Source organism: Lissotriton vulgaris, chromosome 7 (genome assembly GCF_964263255.1).
Source record: "Lissotriton vulgaris chromosome 7, aLisVul1.2, whole genome shotgun sequence".
NCBI classification, from domain to species: domain Eukaryota; kingdom Metazoa; phylum Chordata; class Amphibia; order Caudata; family Salamandridae; genus Lissotriton; species Lissotriton vulgaris.
In genome coordinates, this window is record NC_141695.1 from 1103040329 (window position 1) to 1103065054 (window position 24726).

At 44.1% G+C, this 24726-nt stretch overlaps 1 protein-coding gene across 2 annotated transcripts in view; it reads right to left on the reverse strand.

The window, feature by feature from the left end:
* Window positions 1–24726, reverse strand: part of LOC147702977 (organic cation/carnitine transporter 2-like) — a 562174-nt gene that overhangs the window by 62127 nt on the left and 475321 nt on the right. For both annotated transcript variants that reach the window (XM_086931557.1, XM_086931559.1), the window contains one exon: window positions 18248–18383. In XM_086931557.1, the coding sequence (XP_086787683.1) occupies window positions 18248–18383 (136 nt within the window). The remainder of the gene's footprint in view (window positions 1–18247; window positions 18384–24726) is intronic.

Genomic DNA, 24726 nt, shown 5'->3' on the forward strand with positions numbered 1-24726 from the left:
CTAAAAATGAAGCCGATTTCCTCACCCAAAAGACACCTAAAAAAACACTGTACTTCTACACAATCCCGAAGATCCACATAGAGGGAGTGTATCCACCTGGCCGTCCGATCATATCCGGCATAGGGTCCATACTCGAACCCCTCTCGCAATTCGTGGACGCTTTTTTGAGACCTCTAGTCCAGAAAACTAGCACCCACTTAAAGGTCACAAAGGCTGTACTCCAACTTCTTGAGGACCTTCCCTTTGACCCTGATAACAACGTACTAATGGGACTGGATGTCAAGAGCTTGTACACCAGTCTACCCCACAACGAAACACTTGATATAATTGAGGAAGTTCTGTTTTCCACAACCTGGAACTACCACACCCCAAGAAATGTTGTCATTGAGTGTATCAGCCTGGCCTTAAAAAACAATTTCTTCCTCTATGAAGGGGTCCAACTACTTACAGAAGCATGGGACCAGCATTTGCAGAACTTTTGCTCCTAGCCTGGCTGGTCTCTATGTACACCATTTAGAGTCCACACAAATTTTACAACAACAAAACCCTTTCTACAACCAGGTGATTACCTGGAGACGGTACATCGATGATGTCCTTGTAATATGGAAAGGAGACATACAATCAGTTGAAAATTTCATGGTACGGTTGAACCTACAAGATAGGTTCCTAAAATTCACTCACACTACATCCAATAAAAATCTGGTATTTCTAGATCTCAACATCTATCCAGACCAGGGAAGACTTAAGACCAACACCCATTTCAAACCCACAGCCAAAAACTGCCTCCTTCTGTACAATAGCTTTCACCTGAGACACTTGCGAGATAATCTCCCTTATGGACAGTTTCTTGGCCTCCGTAGAAACTGTTCCGATGTCTCTGAGTTTAAAAAACAAGCATCTGATCTGGAACAAAAACTACTAAGAAGAAACTACCCTATAAAGATTGTACAGAAAGGTCTAAAAAGAGCCAGAAACAACAACAGGGAAGCTCTATTAGAGAACCTGTCACCAAAGGAACCTGAAAAACGTCCCATCTGTGTGACTACCGACAATACTAATTCCAACAGGATCTCCAAAATAGTCAATAAACATTGGAAAATCTTCAATTGTGGCACCCTTTATTTCCCCAAACCTATGTTTTCACACAGGAGGGGTAGAAATCTAAGGGACATATTGGTTCACACGAGACCTAGGGTCACTGAAGGACAAAACTCTTGCATGACGAGACTACAATCTGTGCAGGAACATCATCCTTGCGGCTCATGCAGCACTTGTGAATTAACCAAGAAGAGCAAAACTATAAAATCTGCAAATGGCACGTCATGGGAACTTTCACGAATTGCAACAGCAAAAATGTCATCTACTTTATTACTTGCCCCTGTCGCAAGGAATACGTAGGAATGACGTTGAGACCGGTAAAGATACGGATCGGCGAGCATAAGAGTAAAATTCGATGCAAGAAGAGCACGATCAAGATGGCCAGCCACTATTTAACAATGGGTCATAGCATAAAAGATCTGCAGTGGACTGTGATTGAGCAGATCCTGAATGAAAGAGGCCTACTTGAAAAAGAATAGCGTTGGGTGTTCCGCCTCGGCACACATATCACAGGGCTCAACGACGACATTCCGTGGGCGCAATTAAATTAGTACTCAACAGTCAGTGTGCATATTCAACTTGGAATCCTCTTTTTCCACGTCCAAGTCCCCATTGACCACGTCTACATAACAGTTATTCCTCTTTAGCCCTACAATTACAGTTACTTCTCTCTAAGCTAACAATCACTTTCTCTGGCTCCTCAAGTATACAGTAGCCTCTACCACTACCAGGGATGTATTTATATACCCTATCCTCATACATTAATTACTAACATGTTTTACCCTCTCTGGTATGAGGAGCCCTATGTACACCAAACATCCATCAAATGATAGTTCAGTTTACCTAAACCTCTACCTCTTTATATGATGGGCCACCCGCATTACCGATTTTGCCTCTAGATAATGATACAAATCTATTTGGTCTGTATAACGCCATACTTCTGGATTGCCCATCGACTGTAGTTGCATCTTTTTGCACCTCTTTAAACATTCCTCGCTCCGATTAAGTCGGCACATCTAGCCTACACCAGGATAGGCATGCCCAAAGGTTCGTAAGCCCGCAGCGGTAACCAACCAATCAGTATTACCCGCTACTTGAGGCTACACTCTAGCACTTCCTCTTACCAACATGGCCGCCGGTTTTAACCGTGTGTATCTTGAGTGACTACAACTTGCTCCCTCTGAACTTTGTGGACATCTAAATTTAGCGAGCGCACAGGGCAAGTGTTTCTCGATGCACTTGCGGCATACTAACAATTACATTTGAGGTGGGCGACTTCCTAGTACCAACATGGCCCCCAAAAAACCTCCGTAAAAATTGTGGGCCATTCTAGTGTTTACGCTACTTCCGGACAGACGTAATACGGGCAGGTGTAAACGCTTTCCAAACAATTAACCAATCGAGTAATGTATAAATACGCTCGCCCTCTCCTCCACACCATGGAACGACGGGTTGGCGAGAGAGGAAGGAATGACTCCACGACTATATGTAAGTACGGCGTAGCCGTCTGAGGAGAGAACTGACCAAATTTTTTTCCCTTTGACAAACGATTGCTTTTGGAGGCATTTTCTTCCCCAAGGAGCAATAATACAAGACTCTGTTTTTCTTTTTTTCTTCTTTATTCCCCATACAAACAGATGAAAGTTTCATTTTACCGCGCAACCCGGAGGCTCATGGAGCATTGACTCCTTACGTTTCTAGTATGTACTCTTGGTTATTTTCCAAACAGAACTCACTTCTTTTTAGCCAAAAAGAACCTACTCTGAATTCACCATATAGAGTGTGTGCTTTCGGTTTTGTGTTTGTTTCGTTGTGTGTACTGTCTCCCCCTTCCTTTACCGGTACGGTCACGGCACCAATGTTTAACTATAGAATATCTTATTCACTATGCATCACCTTTTCTTCCATAGGTGATCTGTGTTTGCGCATTGGGAGCGCACCGGAAATAACTGTTCTCTCTTTTTACAGGCTTATTCTCAGAAATACTGATAAAGCTTTAGAAAACTTATACCCGTACCACATAGGTATTGTATTTTTAAAACCACTTGTACATATGTTTCTGCACATATTGATAGCAACATAGTGAGTGACTGAGGGATCATACTCCGTCCTGGCGAAGAAGTATTTACAGTTTTGAAACATGTTGACACCCCCAGGAGAATCAGCACATTACTAGCATGATTTCTCCGACCCACTCTTTTTAACAGTACCAGCCTATGACCAAAAAAGTGTTTTGAATCCATAAGGCCAGGTATTTTTTAACATCACCTTTTCATTCATCCCTGTCCCTTTTCACTCACAACAGATACACCTCACATAGCACTTACAATACCAAAGTGCTCCAGCGTAGTCGCCAATCGCAGCACGACCCGTCCCGCAGCGGGCGGGAAGACCCCGATGATGAAGATTGACACCAAGGGCCCTTTTGGTGTGTGAGGGGTATTTTAACAAACATTGTGTATGCCTTACACTTCTAGACATACAGTAAACCTCTTTGAGGTGGATCTTTTTGTTTTCTAATCCCTTGCATGGAGGAGGATGCATCCACCATAGCACTACCTCTTCACTCCCTAACCCTTGATTTTGGTTTACGCAATGCAAGGCTGGCAGAGATTAAAATCTTTTTGCTTCGACTATCCAGCCTCTTGGATTCCCTGTTCAATAGTGAGGAAGGGAACGAGTCTTGTGAGGTAGATGCTTGGATTACCAAGCTCTCAGGTGTAGGGTGGTTAGTGAGGAATTTTGGTTCACCCAGTACAGTGCGATGGCAATGGGTGACTGTCCTGTTCACAAGAGCCTGTGTGCTGGTCTTGGAACAGGTTCCCAGTAGGACATTAGTCATCGCTCGGTTCAGAGGTAGGAGGGGTACCAAGGAGGAGATACCTGGCTGCAGGACCTCTGTTAAGATGTTCGCCCTGACTTCCACTTAAGGGAACTGAAGGTCCTCGGCTGCCTTTCCGACCACCATCGCATATGAAGCTCTCTCCTCTGTCACCAAGGTAAGGGGAAAGAAGCAGGCCAGAACACGGGGAGATATCCAGGTCACTGGCCTAATCCATTTCCTCATACAAGTCTATTTGGTGCTCAGGCTGGTCTAGTAAAGGTTCCAGCGACCCCTCTCAATCTACCCCAATTCCTAGCCCCTCAAAATAATACTGAGGAACCGACCTAGGACACCAGGGTGCTGTTAGCGCCGAAATCGATAGGCACAGTTCTGGCTCTGGGTCATGGCGGTCCGGCGACATCTGGAGTCTTGGCGTGGGGGCCAGGTCAGGGAAGGTCGCAGGGGCACGACTAGTTATGGTCCGTATTCACCACTGGAACCATTAGGGGCTTTGGCGCCAAAGCCATTGGCGCGAGATCTGATGGAGCCCCCTCTGCGCCTCCAGGGCCCAAAGGCATGCCGGGAGGGTCAGGTCAAATATGACGCACATGAGGTCATTGAATTCTTTAAGCTAGGCAGGGGTTTCTCAGGCTCCTGGAAAGGCAGGGAAGCAAGGAGTCGTCCCATGTACAGGTTCCGCACAATGAGGCCTAGAGCCTTGAGACTCCTCCTTCACGTTAGCCGACAGGAAGAAGTTGAAGTGCACTTCGACTTCTTGTGTTTCTTAAGCTTTTTACCTGATTGACCAGACCACTTCAGTGGGTGAATGAGGACTTAGGACTCCCGGAGCGGTGCTCGGACCTTTCTCTCAACCGGGAACGAGACCTCCAGGGTGAATGATGTGGAGTCAAACGCCAAGCAAACAGCTTTAGACTACTCCCTCATAGCCTTCAGAGCACAACTTCGAGTTGTGGTTGCAATCCAGGGACAATTAAAGTGAGGATCCATCACTGACATGGCGCGATGGCAGGCGCTGCACGGTTTGAATCCAGATGTCTCCTTTGAAATTGTAATAAACTAAACATACCAAAAATTGGCGACAAAACGTTGAAAAAAAATCGCTCTTCACGGGTCTGTAATAGCTGGCAAGGAAAGAACAGAACAGACGTTAGCACGCCAAGGTGACACCTGTATAGGCAACGTAAACGTAATTTCCGGCCCAGATGACACCATGCAGATCCGACCAACGTCACCTACTGCAGCGCAAGGATATTGCTCGAGCAAAAATCTTCTAGATGCACCCTGACATCTGGGAAATTCTAAGGTAAGGAATCTGCGGCTAGATGTCTATCAGATATGCACCACAATGGCTAAAGATTTTAAACTTCCCACCGTTCGCCTGGAAGATATGGAAGGCAGAACCCAGAGTAATAACAAAGCTAATTGATGTGTGGAAAAGAATGGAAGGACCAAAAGTGGAACTGTTTTTGGAAGAGTGGCAAACGAAAACTGTCTTGCAAGACAAATAGGGCTCCCAGTTTTATGGTATTTATTTTTCTGACATTTCTGTCTGTATTTATCCATATTTATTTTTTGGCCATCTCACTGGTATTTATCCATATTTATTTTGTGTTTAAAGAATAAATGTAGTTGTAAAATAGTATATATATCTGCATTTATATAACCCTTCGACATGCACGCAAACATGGATGCCTGTCATGTTTTAGCAAACTAAGCACCCACGTATAACAAAAGCCTACACTCATAGGTACATATTAGCATCATACTACAAATATATGTTAACATATGCCTGTATTTAAGGACATCTCTTCCTGTATTTTAACCCTCTATGGTGTCTGCCTGCTCAGCTGTTGCCTAGAATTTATTAAAGACGGCATGGAGAGTTTCTCACGAGAAGCACAATTTTCAGTATTTTTCTGCTTTTAAAAATAAGTACAGGCAGGAAACACATTCTTTTCTGTCTGTATTTATATGTAAATATCAGTGAAAATGGAAAACCTGAAGCCTTAAAGACAAACCATCTCTGTGGAACATTGCCACAGGGTGCCTGGGGCCTCGCCTATGCCAAGTGTTCCACCACAGCCCCTCATTGCACGCCTGATGAACTTTAGAGACAGAGATAACAGAACTAAAAATCTCCCACAACCACAGTCCTTGGCAAATAGATGGCAGTAACGTGAACATATTCCCAGGCTACACAACTCTGGTGCAAAGAAATTGGGGGAGCATTTTTTCCAGTGAAAAGAACACTAAGGCATCTAAACATTAAGTATGCACTCTTTCGCCCTTCTAAACTGTGCATCATACATAATGAGAGGTTACAATTCTTGACGGCAGAAGAAGCCTGGAGTTCGCTTAAAAATCAGGCGCATTAGCTCCCTCTGGATGAAAAATCACAAAGAGACCCTGACTGGAAGGTGAAAAAAGGCCGGTAACGGAAACACACATTTGGACAATCAACACTCCAACTAAGGAACAGCTGAGGCAGGAACAGGCAAAACAGTGGAAGAACTCAAACAGCGGAATGTCTTGCTTAGTGACAAACACTGGAAAGCTATAGCCTCAGATAAAGAAGTCAGTGGTGCAGAGGTAACTGGATCTGAGCATGGTGAAGGGAAGGATAGAGTGACCCGCATATGATGCCAATGACAGCTATTATATAATACTTTACTGAGCATTCTTTGAAAGCTGGACGCCATCTGGTACTAAAGGGTTACTACTACAGCCACTGGATGACGGAGGAAAACTCTATTGACTAATATGGTCGCCGCCGTGGAGCAGGGCAACTGAAACAAAAGACAGCACAGAGTCACAAAGACTACAACTGGGAGAGAAAAGTTGCACATCCCCATGTTGGAAACGGTCTGTGGCAACACTCATTGTCCTGTCACTGCAACTACCAGCGCTTATCTGGACTACTGGAAGACACTCTTTGGAATTTGCAATTGTTAAAATGGTGGTATTTGGGTGACAGACAAGCCGTGAATTGAGGTGGTTGAGAGTTTTAAGACCACAGCACAGAAATATAGGTTGGGAGATTGTTGAGGGGGCAGACTAAGCAGGCACATATCCTTACTACCTTGGAATGCCACATGACACTATCATTGTTGAGTTGGAACGTGAATGGTTTATGCAATAAAATTAAAAGGGCATTGTTGATGAAAGCACTCACCAGATACAAAGCTGAGATAGTATACCTGCAAGACTCGCATATGAAAGGTAACAAATCAGAATGTCTAGGAAGAGACACATTTAAACTAGTGGGACATGCAGGTTACACAAGTGGGTTTAGAGGGGTAGCGATAATGGTCAAGAAAGTACTGGCAGATGAAGCAGGCTGTTACATGGCTGTACAGGGGGTCTGGGAGGGGGAGATCATAATACTGGTTAGTACAATACAATTGTAGGGAGTGATTTTAATTTAGTACTGAACAAACGTTTGGACAGATCAGCACAAAACTGGATAACTCTACCCTGAAGGGGAAATTAGAAGGGTTCTCAAGTATTAGGTCTGGGAGATTTGTGGAGAACCATGCAAAGTACGGAGAGGTCATACTCATAACAGGGTGTTTAGAATAGATCACTTTTCTACCCTACTAGGGATCAACAGATGCAGAATATTATGCCTGAGGAATCTTTGACAATCCCCTTCTGTCAGTCAAGCCACAGACTAAGAAACCACAAGAGAAAAAGAGTGATGTACGGCCACATGGTGCCTCACAAATAAGTTTGAAGTAAAACCACTTGATAAGGCCAATAAAGACTACTTTACAGTCGATACGGGTTCAGTAGAAAAAGCAGGGACATTGTAGGTGGCCTACAGAGCGACCATTCAGGGAGTGATAATCTATGGGGAGGTGGGAGATTGTAGGACGGCATTTAGACATATGAAAGAGCTTGAGCAGGATCTGATAAGATTGGAGAGAGACGATAGGAGTGCCCATAGCAGAGCTGTAGAAGGTAACTAGGTCTTAAAAAGGGAGAATTTAGAGCAGTCGCCAAGCATGGAGTCAAGTTAACCTCGCTAGTGAAACAGAAGAAGCTATACGGAACCAGGGAAATACTGACATAGTTAGGGAACTGTGAGAGAGAAATAAATTATGTCAGAGAGATAGGGAGAGCAGATGGAGTGAGAGTGGTGGAAGGTGGAGCAATAGCCACAGAGTTTGCAAATTACTTTAAAAGTTTTTATGAGCCAAAGTCAGCAACATCACCAGAAAAGGCTGGCGATTTTGCCAAGTTTGCCCTACTAGATACTTGACCCCACATAGCGTGAAATGATTGGAGAGAGATATCAGGGTAGAAGAGGTCAGAGATGCACTTGCTCAACTGCAATCAAGAAAGACACCAGGACCTAACGGGCTTCCACTGGATTTCTTTAGGAAAATGGTGAGGAAGGTAGCAGGCCCCTTTGCATGCGATGTACACAGAAGGCTTCAAACTGAGGGCGCTATCGGGACTTAGAAGCAGCAACAATCACATTGATTCCTAAGGCAGGGAAGTCTACAGAGAAATGCGACTCGTACCATCCGTTTTCTCTCCTCAACACAGAAAACATTGTCAGTGGCGGCTGCCACAAAATTAAAGTGGGGGGAGAGGCGGGGGGACGGGGAATTTAGGGAAAAATAATGATTTTTAAAATCCTTACCTTTCGCTGCCTCCTACGCCTGCCTTGATTCTTCAATCCCAGCAGTCTCTGGGAAAGCTCAGGCTCCCCACCGAATACTGACACTGCTCTCATGCTAGGGGAGCAGGGCCAGGATTGGTCTGAGCGGCCTAGTCTGCCATAAGACACTGCGGAGGAGCCTGCAGCTTTTCTCCACAGCTGGGGTGGAGAAATAGAAGTGTGCATGTCTGTTTGGCTGGCCTAAGACGACCAGCCAAATTTACATGCGCACTTTTAAGCGCCCACCCCTCCTCCCTTTCAAGGACCCGGCACTGCCACACCCTACACAGGCAAGGGTCAAGGTCAATGGTGTGCTGTATAAAGATCTCCCAGCCAGTTGCCTCCCTATTGAGACTTTCTGAAATTTTCCATTGCTATTGTGAAATTTCAGGGCTCGCCATTAATTGGGAGAAGCCCCTGAATTTCCTGTAGGGGAGCAGGCTGGCGCCAGCAGACCTGCTATTAACGATGAGATGAGCCACTTTAAAAGTTTGACATATAAATAATTAAGGAGTCAAAGGCACATTAGGATGACAACTTGGGACCGATGATGCATAGGCTGTATGAGGACATCAAGAGCTGCAGCACATTGACATTGTCCATTCTCGGCAGGGTGGTAACGTTCAAAAGTATAGCGCTGCCAAGTCTGATATATATATATATATATATATATATATATATATATATATACATATATATATATATATATATATATATATATATATATATATATATATATATATATTGCAAATTTGTCCATATGCACTGGACGACGCGCTGTTCATAAAAATCAATACATTTTTGAGGACACTGCTGTGGGCACACTGCTGTGGGCAGGGGGTCAGTAAAGAATCGAGATGTCGACACTACAGAGACCCCAATAGGGAGGAGTTATCACACTACCAAATATTAAACACCTATTTGCCATGCAATCGGTCTCGCCCTTGGGGGCGTTGTAAGTATTTAGCCATGTAGCACATTATCCAGGGTGCTGAAACATCTACTGTTCTTAAACATGGAGAGTTTGACACTAACAGGCACATTATCGCACTATACATTAGTGCACATTACTGCAGTGTAGCCTCGCTCACATGCATCTTCAGCATAATGACATCCGCAGCTCATGGTAATCACCACAACACAGGGAAGATCCAATGACTTCCAATGATTATTATATATATTTTTTTATCACAGAAGCACAAGTAAAATCAGGTACTCAGTATCTCTACCTGGCTTTCAGCGCAGTGATGCACGAACATGCACAGGAATACTTTTTTTTAACCTACTATGCTGTGTCGATTCGCCAGTAGAAAAGGACCAGAATGTTCCCCCTCCTCATAATAACTACACGGATGGTCATATAGCCCCAGTTGATTTTAGTAAACGTCGAAGTGAAGAGTCCAACTCGATTATTGTGGGATCGCTCCAGATCATGACACTTTTTGATTTATTGAGTTTTCTGTTTCTGAACAACATTGGTAAAAAGCGCACAAAAAAACAAAGCCTGTAGGCACTGCCAAAGCTTGTTTTATGTAGTGATTGTGACTGTCGATTTAACATTTATTAGTTCTGTAAACATGAGGTAGCAAAATAACACACACAACTATACTTTCTTTAGCGAATTCAGAAGGTTAAAGTTTCTTTATTAGCATTCAAAACTAAGACTAAGAAGAGTGCAAAGCTGAGTCAGCCTTAATGGGAGTTGAACCCATGATCTCCAGAACAGGGCATGTGTCATATCCGATATTCAGTATTCCGAGGGATTCAAGCAGTCTGGAGCTTGTAGGAACACTCTGTCACATGATTTACAGTTGTACATAGGCATAACTTGTATTAGGGTGTGAAATTTGCATGTCACGTGATTTGATGTTACACGTTCTCAGGAGGTGATTTTAGGATTTATAATTTTAGGAAATAGCCAAGGTATCTCGCCATAAGGAGGCATAAAAAGTGTATGGTGGGGTGGGATGAGAGATGATATCAGACTGCATGGCCTTGGGGCAGCTCATGTGAAGCTGTGAGGTTCCTGAATGTGATAGCAGGAACTTGCAGTGCAAGACAGCGAGATACTGAGCTCTAAACCAGGGATGTACAACAGGCCTCAACACCCTCTGAGGTGCAGGTGTTACCCCAACTCTACTGCCCCAGTCCTTAAGAGTGGTCTCAATCATCCAAGGCCATCATATATCTGTGATATATGAGAGACTCGCCTCATCACATTCAGCAAAGGGAAGGGCATCAATTTGCATTATGCAATAGCTCTAAACACAACAGAAATGGCAGAAGGTGGCACACAGAGGCTGAGTACGAGCATTAGATACGGGGCAAAGAATAAGTAAACATCAAACTGTGGAACACGCCAGGTTTGAGAACACATAGAGAGAAATAGTGCCTATCAGCAGGAAATGGTTGTGTCCAAAGCTCTGTATTTGATATAAAATCAATGAAAATTAAACAATCAACAATCAAAAAAAATATTATTGTAAATGGGTGCTCGCGGAAGACAAGTTTCCACAAAATGGAATGTAGGGAATGCCAAAGCGATTCTGGTATTTTACTGACCGCTGCTAGTCGTTTTCCTTCAAGAAAAGTAAATAGAGGCAGTTGCTAGTAAAAAAAGCTCCTAAGCAAATGCGGAAGCAGACAAGTCCTGGGACAATGCTCCAGGGCCCAGTTGGTACATACAACAGATCTCCCAAACAGCGCAAGTGCTCTTCTAGGCTCGACCAAAAAATATTACAGGTGGCTCAAGTGGTCACAGTAAATGAATGGGCTTCTGTGACTTTGGATGACTTGGCTTTTTGTATTGATAGACCGGAACTGGGTGACAATAGCCAGGAACTTGGTGACAAAAGCGAAATACACGCGTTGTATGGAGGTAAGCTGGGAAAAGACATCATACCGTCTACGGTGACAGTGGTCCAAACTTGGCAGAGACTTAACAAAGAAATGAAATGTGATAAATGACTACCTCCCAAAACACCTCTGTGGATGGGATTTAAACTGCCACAGGTGACAACACTCAAGAGGGGTCGTAAATGTGACAATATTGGACTGTGTGAACTGGAAGATGTGTATGATGCCAATGGCGTGGTACCGTTTGAACACCATTAGAGCGAATATGATATGCTAATGACACAAAATGTTTAGCTACATACAACTAAGGCATCTCAAAGGAAGAGGATATGAAGGAGAAGTCGCCATTAGAAATTATACTACTTCATGGGTACATAGAAACAAAAACTATATCGCAAACATATAGAACATGGATGAGGGACAGAGAGACTGAGCTAGGGAAACTACAGGGCCATTAGTTTGGCTTGAGACATTGAGAACAACGAGGGCAGGAAAGCGGACGCACATGTAATGTGTAGCAACTGAAACCAATAAAGAATAAAGACGACTGACCTGACTCTGGCGTGTTTCCTGGGGCAGAGAACACGACAACTGGCGACGAAGGCGGGATCCAAGAAGACAGCAGAAGCGTGTGCCAAGGACCTTCGAATTGCCTGTGCCAGAGTCCTTCATGACTAAGTGACGGAGCCAGGAGCCCACCCTGGTCCGCTGGCAAAGATAGAAGAATCGCCGCAACATCAGGAGCCAACTCGGTTGCAGGAAGAAGCGGAGCCAGGAGCCCACCCTAATCCGAGCACCGGAAAGCAGAAAACGGAGCAAGGACACAGGAGCCCACTCCGGCCACAGTGAAAAAGCGGTAAGAGGCCCTCAACCGCCTGACAGCAAGCGGTGCACCCATCGGTGCGCATAAGAATTGCACGTGCATTTGAAAGTGGTGTACCCAACTGTGCTTGTGCCCTAGCCGCATCCCGAAAGACTGCCAAATAGCGTGTAAATTTAAAGAAATATCGCGGGAACACAGCAGCCATTTTGGGGTCAGGCAGGCTCAGCCAATAAGCATCAAGGAAAGCCCGGTGGCCTTAAGGTCAGGCGAACAGAGCAGAAGTCTTGATCTAGAGAGACTGCGGCAGCCATTTTGACGTCAGGCAGGCTCCGCCAATCAGCATCGAGGTAGGCCCGGCGGCCATTTTAAAGTCAGACAAATATCACAAAGCAACACAAAAGGGGAAATTAAAAGGAAAAGACAATGTAGAAAAGGAAATACAACAAAAGAAAAGGCTAAAGAGCGAAGAATAAGGACAAAGAGTAAAATGTAAAGAGATAAATAGAACCGGAAAGTATATTATCACTGTGCGAATAAGAAAAAGAATTACACAAATATCAAAAGCAACACAAAAGGGGGAATTAAAAGGAAAAGACAACGTAAAAAAGGAAATACAACAAAAGAAAAGGCTAAAGAGCGAAGAATAAGGACAAAGAGCAAAATATAAAGAGACAAATAGAGACAGAAAGTAGATTATCACAGTGCTAATAAGAAAAGGAATTACGCACAAGCAAGACCTGCACTAGAGCTGCACGTCAAGAAAATGGTTGAACCATTAAGTGACAAGCCAACACACAAGCAATCTTTTGCAGGCTACTTCCAGTCAGCTTATCGGAACCACAGATAGGTATCAGATGGAAAAGATGGATTCGTCAGTTTGAAAGATACATGTGCGAAACAGACATCGTAGAAGCGAAACACACAGATGTATTTTTAAACTTTGTAGGGCATGAAGTGGAAGACCTGCTAATTTCATTCCCCCAAGATCAAACAGCAACATTTAAGGGACTGATAAAGTGCCTCACAGACAAGTTTGACCCGCAAAGAAATATTGACTTCGAAAGTAACACCCTCAACAACGCGTGCCAACGATCAGAGGAGTCCCTTGACAACTTTGCAAAAAGACTGCGAACACTGGTCACATATTGCGAATTCTATAAGTTTGACAATGAACAGGCAATTCAACTGCGCATCATTGAAGGCTGTCAGTCTGTAGAATTCCGCACACAAATTCTAAAGGAACCAACCTCGCTGGAGAAAATTCTGACCATGACCAAGGTGGAACCGAGAGCAACAACGCATGTAAGACAGATGGAACTGGGAAAAGAAAGAAGAGTAGAGCAAACAAATCGGATGTTTGGAAACAACAGGTAGAAAGAAATAACTGCGCCACTGCCAAGAAAAGCGCATGAAAGAACATGTTATCGATGCGGACTCGAGTTTCCACCTGTTAGTGCATGCCCGGCAATGGGTCAGAAATTGCATGAAAAGCAACAGAGACAATCAATTTGCAAGCGCCTGCATGGGTGAACAGTTTAAAAGTGAGCGAGGAAGACTAGCAAGACCACAGACGGCAACGAGCAGGTATGCCAGACCCTTGGAAATGGCAAATCGCAGCTCCTCAGCTAAACCGGATGGAATAGCAGCACCCGAGACGTGGAACGACTATATCTGATGTCCGATGCCCCTGGGGAAGACAGAGAGCCAGAGCACATTCATCTCATAAAGAAACATCAGATAAAGAAAACAGCGACAGTGGACATTGAAGTAGGAAGACACAGCACATGTTTCATGCTAGATAGTGGGGCCACATGCAACATAATGCGCATGTCAGAATATGAAAAGATGAAAATAAAACCGCCACTATTACCATCCACTGTTGATGTCTTCACCTGGGGCTCGAAGCAACCAGTGGTCAACATTGGGAAGTTTACAGAGACATTGCTGTACAAAGACAGGTCAAGCAAAGAAGAATACATGTGCTACGGGGAGACATTCCAGCACCATGTCTGCTAAGCAACATTACAGTGCAGGTGATGGGCCTCCTCACAATGACATACCACATGTCAGAGAAACAGAACATTCTGCAAGACTATCCGGCAATACTACAAGGCCTAGGCAAATTAAAAGGAAGGCAAATAACACTGCATATCAATGAGGCAATAAAACCTGTAGCTCAGCATCACTGACAAGTGCCTATACACCTGCAGTCACAGGTAGAAGAGAAAATACAAAGTCTGATGAGCCAAGACATAATAGAGCCTGCAGACGGGCCAACCCATGGGTGTCTCCAATAGTGGCAGTTCCAAAAAAGAACACATCCAAGATTCGCAAATGTGTAGACATGAGGATACCAAATACTGCGATTTAAAGGGAAAGACACCCTGGGCAACACCTAAAAGACATGATCAGCTGCCTAACTGGTGCATGCCGGTTCTCAAAGCTGTACCTGTGTAAAGGGTATCATCAACTGGAGCTTGACCCACAATCAAGGTACATTACTACTTTCTCCACACACATGGGCCTGTTTCGCTACAAACAATTGAGTTTTGGCATCTCATCCGCAGCAGAAATATTTCAGGAGACCATTAGGCAGGTAATAAGGCCAGTAAAGAACAGTTTAAACTTCAGTGACAACATTTTAGAGTTTGGTCAATCAGATGAAGAGCATGACAGAGCTTTGCTGGAAGTATGCCTGTATCTGGAAAAAGCAGGCCTAACACTGAATTAAGACAAGTGCGAACTAAAGAGGAATAAACTGGTATTCTTTGGACATATCTTCTCCAAACAAAGAATGAGATCAGACTCCAGCAAAGTGAAGACGTTGGAAAAGGCGAGTCCTCCAACAGATGTCACAGAAGTCAGGTCATTTCTTGGGCTTGCCAGCTACTGTGCTCGATACATAAAAGACTTTGCCACGGTGAGCACCCCGCTTCGAGAACTTACACAACAGGGTCTGAAATTCATCTGGACTAAATAATGCAATAGGGCATTTGAGGCCATCAGACATGCTGTAATAGCGGAGGATCATCTTGCCTACTTCGATCCACTGCTATGCACGGAGCTGACGGTGGACGCCAGCCCGATAGGAATAGGAGTAATTTTAGCAAAACATCTGCCGGGCAGGGACTCTCCACGAAAGATTGTTGCATATGCAAGCAAAAGTCTGTCTGACATTGAGAGGGCCTACTCGCAGCCAGAAAAAAAACATAGCCACGGTATGGGCATGTGAGCACAACCACATGTTCATTTATGGGAAACAATTCACCATCGTAACTGACCATCAGGCCCTGGTGACAATATATGGCAATCCAAATACAAAGATACCACCTCGCATTGAGCGATGGGGAATAAGACTGATGGACTACGACTTCAAGATTGTGCACCATCCGGGAAAAGAACACAACCCGGCTGATTACATGTCACTGCATCCCTTACTGCAGACACCTGAAAACACATCAATAGCAGAAGAGTATCTAAACTTTGTGCTAAAACAGAACACTCCGGCATCAATACCAATAGCAGAAATAGAGCAAGAAACAGGGAGGGATGCCACAATGCAAGCGCTGAAAGTAGTGACAAGACAGCAGAGATGGAGATACGTCAACAACAATAGCACTATTTATTTTATTTATTTATTTATTAATAACATTTATAAAGCGCTAACAAAGGCCAGAGGGCATCTCAGCGCTAAAGTATCTGCAGTAATTAACCCAAGAGGGAAGAGCAGTGTTTACTGATTAAAAGGCTGTATTTACTGATTAAAAAGCCAGGTCTTAAGTTGTTTACGGAAGGACCATAGCGAAGGGCTTGTTTTAATCGAGTGAGGCAGAGAGTTCCAGAGCATGGGGGCTGACACCAGGAATCTTCTGTCACCCCATGCGACAGATTTGGTCCGAGGAATCACAAGGTCATTTAGGCTGGAGGAGCGTAGGGTTCTGGACGGACAGTAGGGGGTGAGATTTTGGGCAAGGAAAGCTGGGCCAAGTTTATGCAAGGCCTTGTAGACTATACAGAGGGATTTAAATGTTATCCTATTTCTGATAGGTAGCCAATGTAAGTCTCTGATGGTATTCGAGGCAGATTGATATTTGGGAAGTCTTCCCAGTAGCCTAGCAGCAGAGTTTTGAACCATTGGCATTTTGTTCAGAACTCCTTCTTGAGCATTTCGGAACAGGACGTTACAGGAATCAAGGGTGGATAATACCAAAGAGGAAACCAAGGTTTTGCCAGCTGTATCGGGAAGGAAGGGAAGGATTTTCTTGATAGGTCTTAGTTTAAAAAATGCCGAGGAGGTGATCTGGTTGGCATGTGAAAGAAAAGTGAGGCGATCATCAAAAATGACTCCCAAATTCCTGACCTTGCCAACCGGCTCGGGCAGGGGGGCCAAATGACGAAGGCCACCAACGCGGAGACCATTCCGGTATCAGATGTCCAAAAATGACTACTTCCGTCTTTTCGGAATTCAATTTTAGGCAATTGGAAGCCATCCAGGTCCCAATTGCCCTCATGCCTAAGTTAAGGTCATCTGCTCTTTTGTGGCCGTCATTCTTGATGGCAAGGACTAACTGGGTGTCATCTGCATAGGACGTAAGGCTCATCCCATGGGCACGAATGATGTTGGCAAGGTCCGACACATAAATGTTGAAAAGTGTCGGACTTAGGGATGAGCCTTGCGGTACTCCACATGGCAGAGACAAGGTAGGCGAATGGAAAGATCCCAGTGTAACCACCTGAGTCCTATCAGCCAAAAAAGAGGCCAGAAGTTTCTTCGCATTATGAAGAACACCCATGTTCTTGACACGGTCGATCAGGGTAGCATGATCGACCGTGTCGAAAGCTGCCGATAAATCAAGCAGTATTAAGACTGCTGTCCCCCCGGCATCACGGATGGTTCTGATATCATCCGTGGCTTTTATCAAAGCCGTCTCTGTCCCATGGCATTGGCGGAAGCCAAACTGGGATTCGTCCAAAAGATGATGTTCCTCTAAGAAAGCCGTTAGTTATTGGTTCAGTGCTTTTTCGGCTATTTTTGCCAGAACTGGAAGGCTGGCAATAGGACGGTAATTCTTTAACTCTTCCATATCAAGATGTGGTTTCTTTAGCAATGGTTTGATGAGGTTTTTTTTTAAAGGGGCTGGATAAGTGCCAGTACTGAACATGGAATTACAAATCAGAGTGATGGCAGGAAGAACAGCTTTAATGACAGGTAGTAAAACTTTAACCGGACATGGGTCCAGAGCGGAACCCAATCTTTTGGTAGATAGGATATCCGCAATCTGGGTGCTTGAGATATCTGCGAACTGAGAAAGAGTTGGACCGGTAGGGAATGTAGTGAATGGCTTAGAGGGAGTGTTGATATTGTTGGCAAAAACCGAGTAAATGTCATTGACCTTGCTAAAGAAAAAGTTGGCCAAGGCATCGCAGAGAGATTGGGAAGGAGGGGGAGTCAAATTTTGAGAGAGACCGGCTAACTGTTTAGTGGTTTCGTATAGCGCTTTGTTGGAATTTTTGGCATGTTCAATTCTATCGCTGTAAAAGAACTATGGAAGAAGGAGTCAACAAGGAGGAGATGTTAGCATTCAAAAAGATCCATGAAGAATTGTCAGAGACTGTAAATAGAATAATAATGAGAGGAACAAGAATAGTCATGCCAGGTGCACTACGCAGACAAAGTCTAAACTTGGCACACGAATCACAGAGAGGCATGGTCGCGACAAAGACATCGCAGTGGGTCAACCATCAGAGAGACTGTGAGGCACATAATAATGATACACTTGACTTTTGCAGCGTTAACTTTGAACTTAGAAACCAGGAATTATCATGCTGGGAGGCACCTTTTAATCTGAACTATCAGACAAACTCTACAGCATCTTTTGGATTTGGTAAATTATAATAGGGATTTAAATCTGCTATAACAATGCACAGACAAAAAGACAGTTAAGGAAGAATAACTCACCCTTTCACTCTCAGCATTTGTTCAATGGTCTCGGGCAAAGGTACGCCATGTGTTTCTGGGAGAAATAGTGTAAGGATCCCCATGAGCACAGTAAGACTTCCCATAAGGATGTAAGGCAGAAACTCATCATAGGCACCTAATGGAAAACCAATACACCAGAATGAATTAGACAAGAGTACGTAATTCAGGGCACACACACAATATAAAGCACAAGATCAACTCATTTAATTAGATCACCAGTAAGATATCTGTGACATCAGTTAATGATCAGAAATGCAAAACAGAAATATTTCAAATACCTTTACCAAATTTAGAGCCTGAATTAGAGTTTGGCATACAGGATACTCTGACACAAACGTGATGGATATTCCCTCCACCGAATTACAAGTTTCAGTGGATATGATCAGGGCAACCGGAACTATGCGATTTTGAGACTTCAGCAATTTTAGCATAATTATAGAATTGCTGCATTTGCAACATAATACTTACTTCATCTGCTGCATATTATGTACCACTCAAAGTTTTTCACCCCTCTTTACCCTTCTCCGTCTCCAAGAAATGTAAAATCTAAGGTGTTGACGAAGATTCAAGAAATGCTTTATCACTCCTCCTCAAACACCCACCTTCAACCACAAGAGATACATGAAGAAACTTTTCTACGGAAGCGCAACAAAAATCTGGAACTCCCTCTTGCTGAGCCTCGGCCTGACCATATGAAATGTCACCTTCAAAAAAGACCCCAAAGCTCTTCTCTTTGATCAACACCTGGCCTAAACCGCTCCTACTGCCTCAAGTTCCCTCTAATTGCATGCTAAACTCCACCTGCACGATCCATTTGATGATCCTCACTTGGTCCTATGCAGCCTGCTTTTCATTGCTATGTTTCGTTGTATGTGTGATTCACTCTATCTCATGGGAGAGGCTAACCCGGTGATAACTCCACCTTTAAAGTATGTGTATATTTTCTATCTGAGATTGATATGTTCTGGGTTTATTGTGAAGCACTCTGATGCCTCCAGGCCATGTCTGTGCTATATACAATCACAAAAATAAATAATAAATACAACATATGATGACTGCAACAAGGAATTATTAGAACAGGACAAGGGAACCCAAGGCGCAATATACTAAGGACCATGGGTAGGTACTTTATTGTCAAGAACAGGGGTCCTTAGAAGAAGAAACTATAAAGGAAAATAGATATAGAACAAATGGAACTATATTCTTTGAGGGGAAAAAAGTCCAGCCGGACAATTTATTACCCTGATACACCAGTAATCATGAAACAATAAAACACAGAGTGTGATAGAAGCGGGACACCAGCCGGTGTCCGACTAACACACTAAGAAAACATACAACATGAAAAAAATAGCAGGCAATAACAGGACATCTGATTGAAATAAATCATATACCAGACAATCTGTAACATACACATATGCAATAGAAAGTATAAATCAACTTATGCATTTAGTGTAATGGTGTTGACGACGTTTCGAACCAGAGACACCAAAGGTTCATCCTCAGGACAGAGGGTAATTGCCTTAAAATTACACATTTGTAAGAGTGTTATGTAGCACTCAATTTGAGAAAAACGGGTATTTTGCTCAAGGCAAAAACTCGTAAATGGTCTTTGTAGAATGTCCAAGGTAGGCAGGATCCGAAATAAGTTGATTTCGATATCTGGGTCTGGCAATGCAGCGTACAAGTCCACAATGGGGTTCTTGCTGGCACGGGGAATCAGGCTGAGTCCAATAGTAATATACATTTCTGGGTTCTGGGCCCCAATATTTATACTGCTTTTCTCTTTGTTCTCTTGCACAGATAGGCTCCTTGCTCAGCTCAAACCAGTTCTGTGCTCTCTGGTCCAGCTTCCTGGCAGGAGGTGGAGACAGCATTGTGTAAGGCAGACCAGACCTATTCATGTGCAAGGAAATCTCCCCCCTACTCTAAATGCAGCCCAGGTCTACTCAGCCCAGCCCTGACTCATCTAGGAAAGGCAGGACACACCTCAACACCCCCAGTGGCAGTCTGAAGACAATGCACATCCCCAGCACCTGTCACTTCAAAGCCAGACAGTCAATTCACAAGCCAGCAGAGGCACACAGGATGTCCAAGCAAGAAAATACCCACTTTCTAAAAGTGGCATTTTCAAACACACAATATAAAAATCATCTTTACTAAAAAAAATACATTTTTATATTCTAAGTTCAGGGATACTAAACTCGATCTTTCTACCTTGTCCCAACGGGAAGTTATACTTATAAGATGTTATAAATAAACTCCCATTCTACCCTATGGGATAGATAGCCTTTCCATAGTAAAAAACGAAATACACAGTATATCACTATCAGGAAATGTCACACACACCAGTACTAGTCTCCCCTTTCACATACATTGCACCCTGCCCGCAGCGGTACCTTGGGCCTACCTTAGGGGTGACTCACATGTGATAAAAGGGAAGGCTGGGGCAGGGCTTTAACTGTGATGAAAAAACTGCTGAAATCATCGCAACGCCGGAGAAGCGAGCCTTCGCCGCATCTCCCTGGAAGCATGTGCTCATCAAAGCTGCCTGCTATCGCATCACCGGAGAAGCGTGTCGCAGGGCCTTTCGTGGCTCCAAAGTGCAGAGTTGTTGCAAGGCTGCCAAGGCGTCATTGCATCGTCATCTCATCGCCGCATCTAGGGCGCCATCTTCTTGCATCGCCACCGGATCATTGCATCGCATCAAGGCGCCATCGTGCGCACCGCAACGGGCCCACAGGCCGAGAATCTACGCATCATCTCTGCAGCGGTAAGGCGCACGACGAGTCCCCTACTCTGCGCAAGCATTGAGGAAGGACGCAACCGTTCCCCCGGGTCACGGAACCGGTGCATCTCCCCTTTGCGAGCCTTTTGTTCACTTTGCGTTACGCATCCAGGTACTTTGTTGAGAACTTTGTCGCATTTACAAACAACTTGAACTAAGAGACTTTAATCATCTTTTAAGTAATCTTAAGTGTAGTATTGTGGATTTTTGTCGTTTGTGGTCTTGTGTTAAGTCTACATAAAGAATACTTATTTTTATAAAACCTGTGTTGTATTGTATTGTATTGTATGTTGGATTTATATAGCGCTTATAACCCAGGGGTCTCTAAGCGCTTGCCTTGGGAACCCGTCCTGGCTTTTCCCTGTGAGATAGCCCCTACAGGGGATCCCCAAGGTGAAAGCCAGGCATCCAGCCGCGGGGGGCCGTTGTGGAGATTAAGCAAGCTTAATGCCCAGAGTTGCAGAGTGTGAACCCATGATTAGGTCAGGCACCGAAGCGAGAATTATCGAGTCCGTGGACATTTGAGCTCAAGACCCTGCCGCGTCGGGAATTGAACCCTGGTCCCGGGTCTGACCTCTGCTTCAGGGTCTGCCTGCTCTAACCAGTGAGCCACACTTCTCCATCTGTAGTGTTATCTCTGTATTACTGTGTATATTCACAAATGCTTAACACACTGCCTCTGAGATAAGCCTGTCTGATCATGCCAAGCTACCAAGGGGGTGAGCAGGGGTTATTAAGGAGTGTAATCCCCTTATCTTGACTTAGAAGTAAGGGTCCCTATTTGGACAAAGGTGAATACCATTGCCAACTAGAGACTCCCAGATCTAACATACGGCAACTGAACAAACATATTGACAATATTAATCTACTAGACCAGCATCAATCAGGCTTTAGAAAAGGCTGTGGCACCGAAACCGCAATCCTGAACATTGTGGATGACATCCGCAACTCCCTTGATTCAGACCACTGTTGTCTACTCATCCTCCTTGACTTGTCAGCAGCCTTTACCACGGTAGACCACAGTCTTCTCATCAAGGCTCTCAAAGAGCGGGAAGGTGCAGACGAAGTGGTTCTTCAATGGTTCACCTCCTTCTTTCAGAATCGCTACCAAAGTGTAAAAATCAAATCCTTTACATCTGACCTTCTCCCCGTGAACAGAGGTGTCCCTCAAGGATCCGTTCTGTCCCCTCAACTGTTCAATATATATGGCACCCCTCACCACCATTCTGAAAAAAGCCAACATCCCTTTCCATCTATATGCAGACGACACCCAGATCTACCTGGAAACCTCCTCCTTTAACGACATTCTAAGACTCAACAATGCTCTCAAAGAAGTCCAAGATATGCTATCATCGAACCACCTTAAACTTAAGCAAGGAAAAATCGAGATCCTCCTCATCTCCAACAAGGAAGAAAACCCGCAAATCATTGAATAGCTGAAAGCTATCGACGCACTCAACGGGAATCTCACCCTGACAAACTCGGTAAAATCACTTGGAATCTCCCTTGACCACAAATTATCCATGACCAACCACATCAAGAACTCCGCAAAGAGCGCCTTCCTCAATCTGAAGCTCCTCGATAAAATCAAACCCCACATTCCACCTATGGACCTCAAACAAGTCACCCAATCTCTGGTGTTGTCCAGACTGGACTATGGGAACGCAGTCCTCTCCGGTACAGCTCTCTCCCACCTAGCACCACTCAAAACTATCCTCAATGCAGCTGCCAGAATGGTCTCCGGTGTCAATAAATTTGACCACATATCTCCCGCACTCAGAGATCTAAAATGGCTCCCAGTGGAAATGCGGGCCAGCTTCAGAACTGCCTGCCTGACACACAAAGCCTTGCACACAGGGAAACCGGAATACCTAGCTTCTAAAATCAAGAAAGCCAGCCAGTCTACAAGTCTTAGGAGTTTCACCTCCCTCCTACTCATCCCCCTGAAAACGTGCAAACAAAAAACCGCAGCCCGCTCTTTGCAGGCAAGGCTCCTAAAAACTAAACTCCATTCCTGTGGACATCAGAACTACCCCCTCCTTTCCAAAAATCAAAAGCTGCCTAAAAGCCCTTTTGCCTCAACCGTGCCTTCCCGAACTCAATTACGTCACTCACACGCTTCCACTTGGCAGTCACCTGACATCGCGGGCCTACAACCTACCTCATCCCCTCTCCCCATCCTATCGCCATGGGTCATCACCACTAGGAGAAAATCTCAGCACAAAACTTTGTTGAGGCATTGAGAATACATCCTGACCGCTCTACCTCAATGGTGACCTCGGATCCCTGGATCTCTATATCTCAATGTCGCACCTCAGGCGCTCAACTCAATTGTATTCTCTGAACACTTAGGATTACGTGTATTTTGTTCTATTATCCTGTATTTGACTGCTCCCCTTCCTGCTGTAAAGCGCTCCGATACCCTCGGGTCTCGCCAGTGCTATAGAAAACTTCTAAAATATATATATATATTTTTTAAACTCAGTAAAATGACAAATACATATTGACCAGCCCTTTGTTCCCCATACAGGACAAGACGAACAGCTGATTTGATACCATAATACCCTCGTGCACAAAGAACATATGATTGCCTGTAAAAAGATGCCATGTAATCACAAGAATTTTAGCACTAAAGATGCCACCCCACTTTTTCCGTTAGCCCTTAATTATAGGCAACACATCAACTCTCCCTATGGTACGGTGATGCTTTTGACCTGGGGGAAAGGCCACACCAAGTTAAATTACAATATGAGCACAACAATAGTAACCCCACCCTCGCCTTTCCCCCAGGTCAAAAGCATCACCGTACCATAGGGAGAGCCCATACACGGACCATACAAACAGTTAAAGGTACGTCTCGCAGTGTTTTGGCAAGAGGTTACCGTAGGGCGAGTACTGAGCCTTACTCTAAAATGACAATTGATTTTAATTTCCTTCAGACTGCAGCTCCAAAAGATGCAGAAACAGCCATAGGATAACTACGGCTACTATTAAGGTAACATGGTATTTAAATGTAGGATACCAGAAGCGGAATAATAAAATGAGGCCATAGGAATTGACACTTACACAGTGTTCCCTTTCTCTTACACACATACAGACAGAAGTGACAAGGCCCTAAAGAGAACCCGTAACTACTGTTTGGAGTTCGAAACGCGTCGGCATGAAAGGAGATTAAAATCACCAACATTGAGAGCCCTTGACTCATAGCATTTATGTATTGTGATATCTCCTTATAACTGTGACTTTGTCCAATACTGTTCCTAAGATTTCAATCATTGATGGTTATTGAGGCTTGAAAATTTGACTTGCCTTTTTTGAACAGTCTGAAACTGGTATAGATGTTTTGTTGTGTATAGCCAATGTATTTTCTACTTTATGATTTTTTCTTCTCTTGATAAATGTTGTGTTTAAGTTGAAGTACATTTCAGTTGATGTATATATATGTAATACCTGCAGTGTTCCTTCTCTGTCATGTGAATTCATGATTTTTTCAAAAAAAGATTTGAAAACAAAGGTAAATAAATATACCTAACATATCTAACTAGAGTTGATGTGTTGCCTATAATTAAGGGCTAACGGAAAAAGTGGGGTGGCATCTTTAGTGCTAAAATACTTATATATAAGGTCCAGCCTTCCCCATTACCTAAGGACCTAACTCGTTTCACCCTAAAAT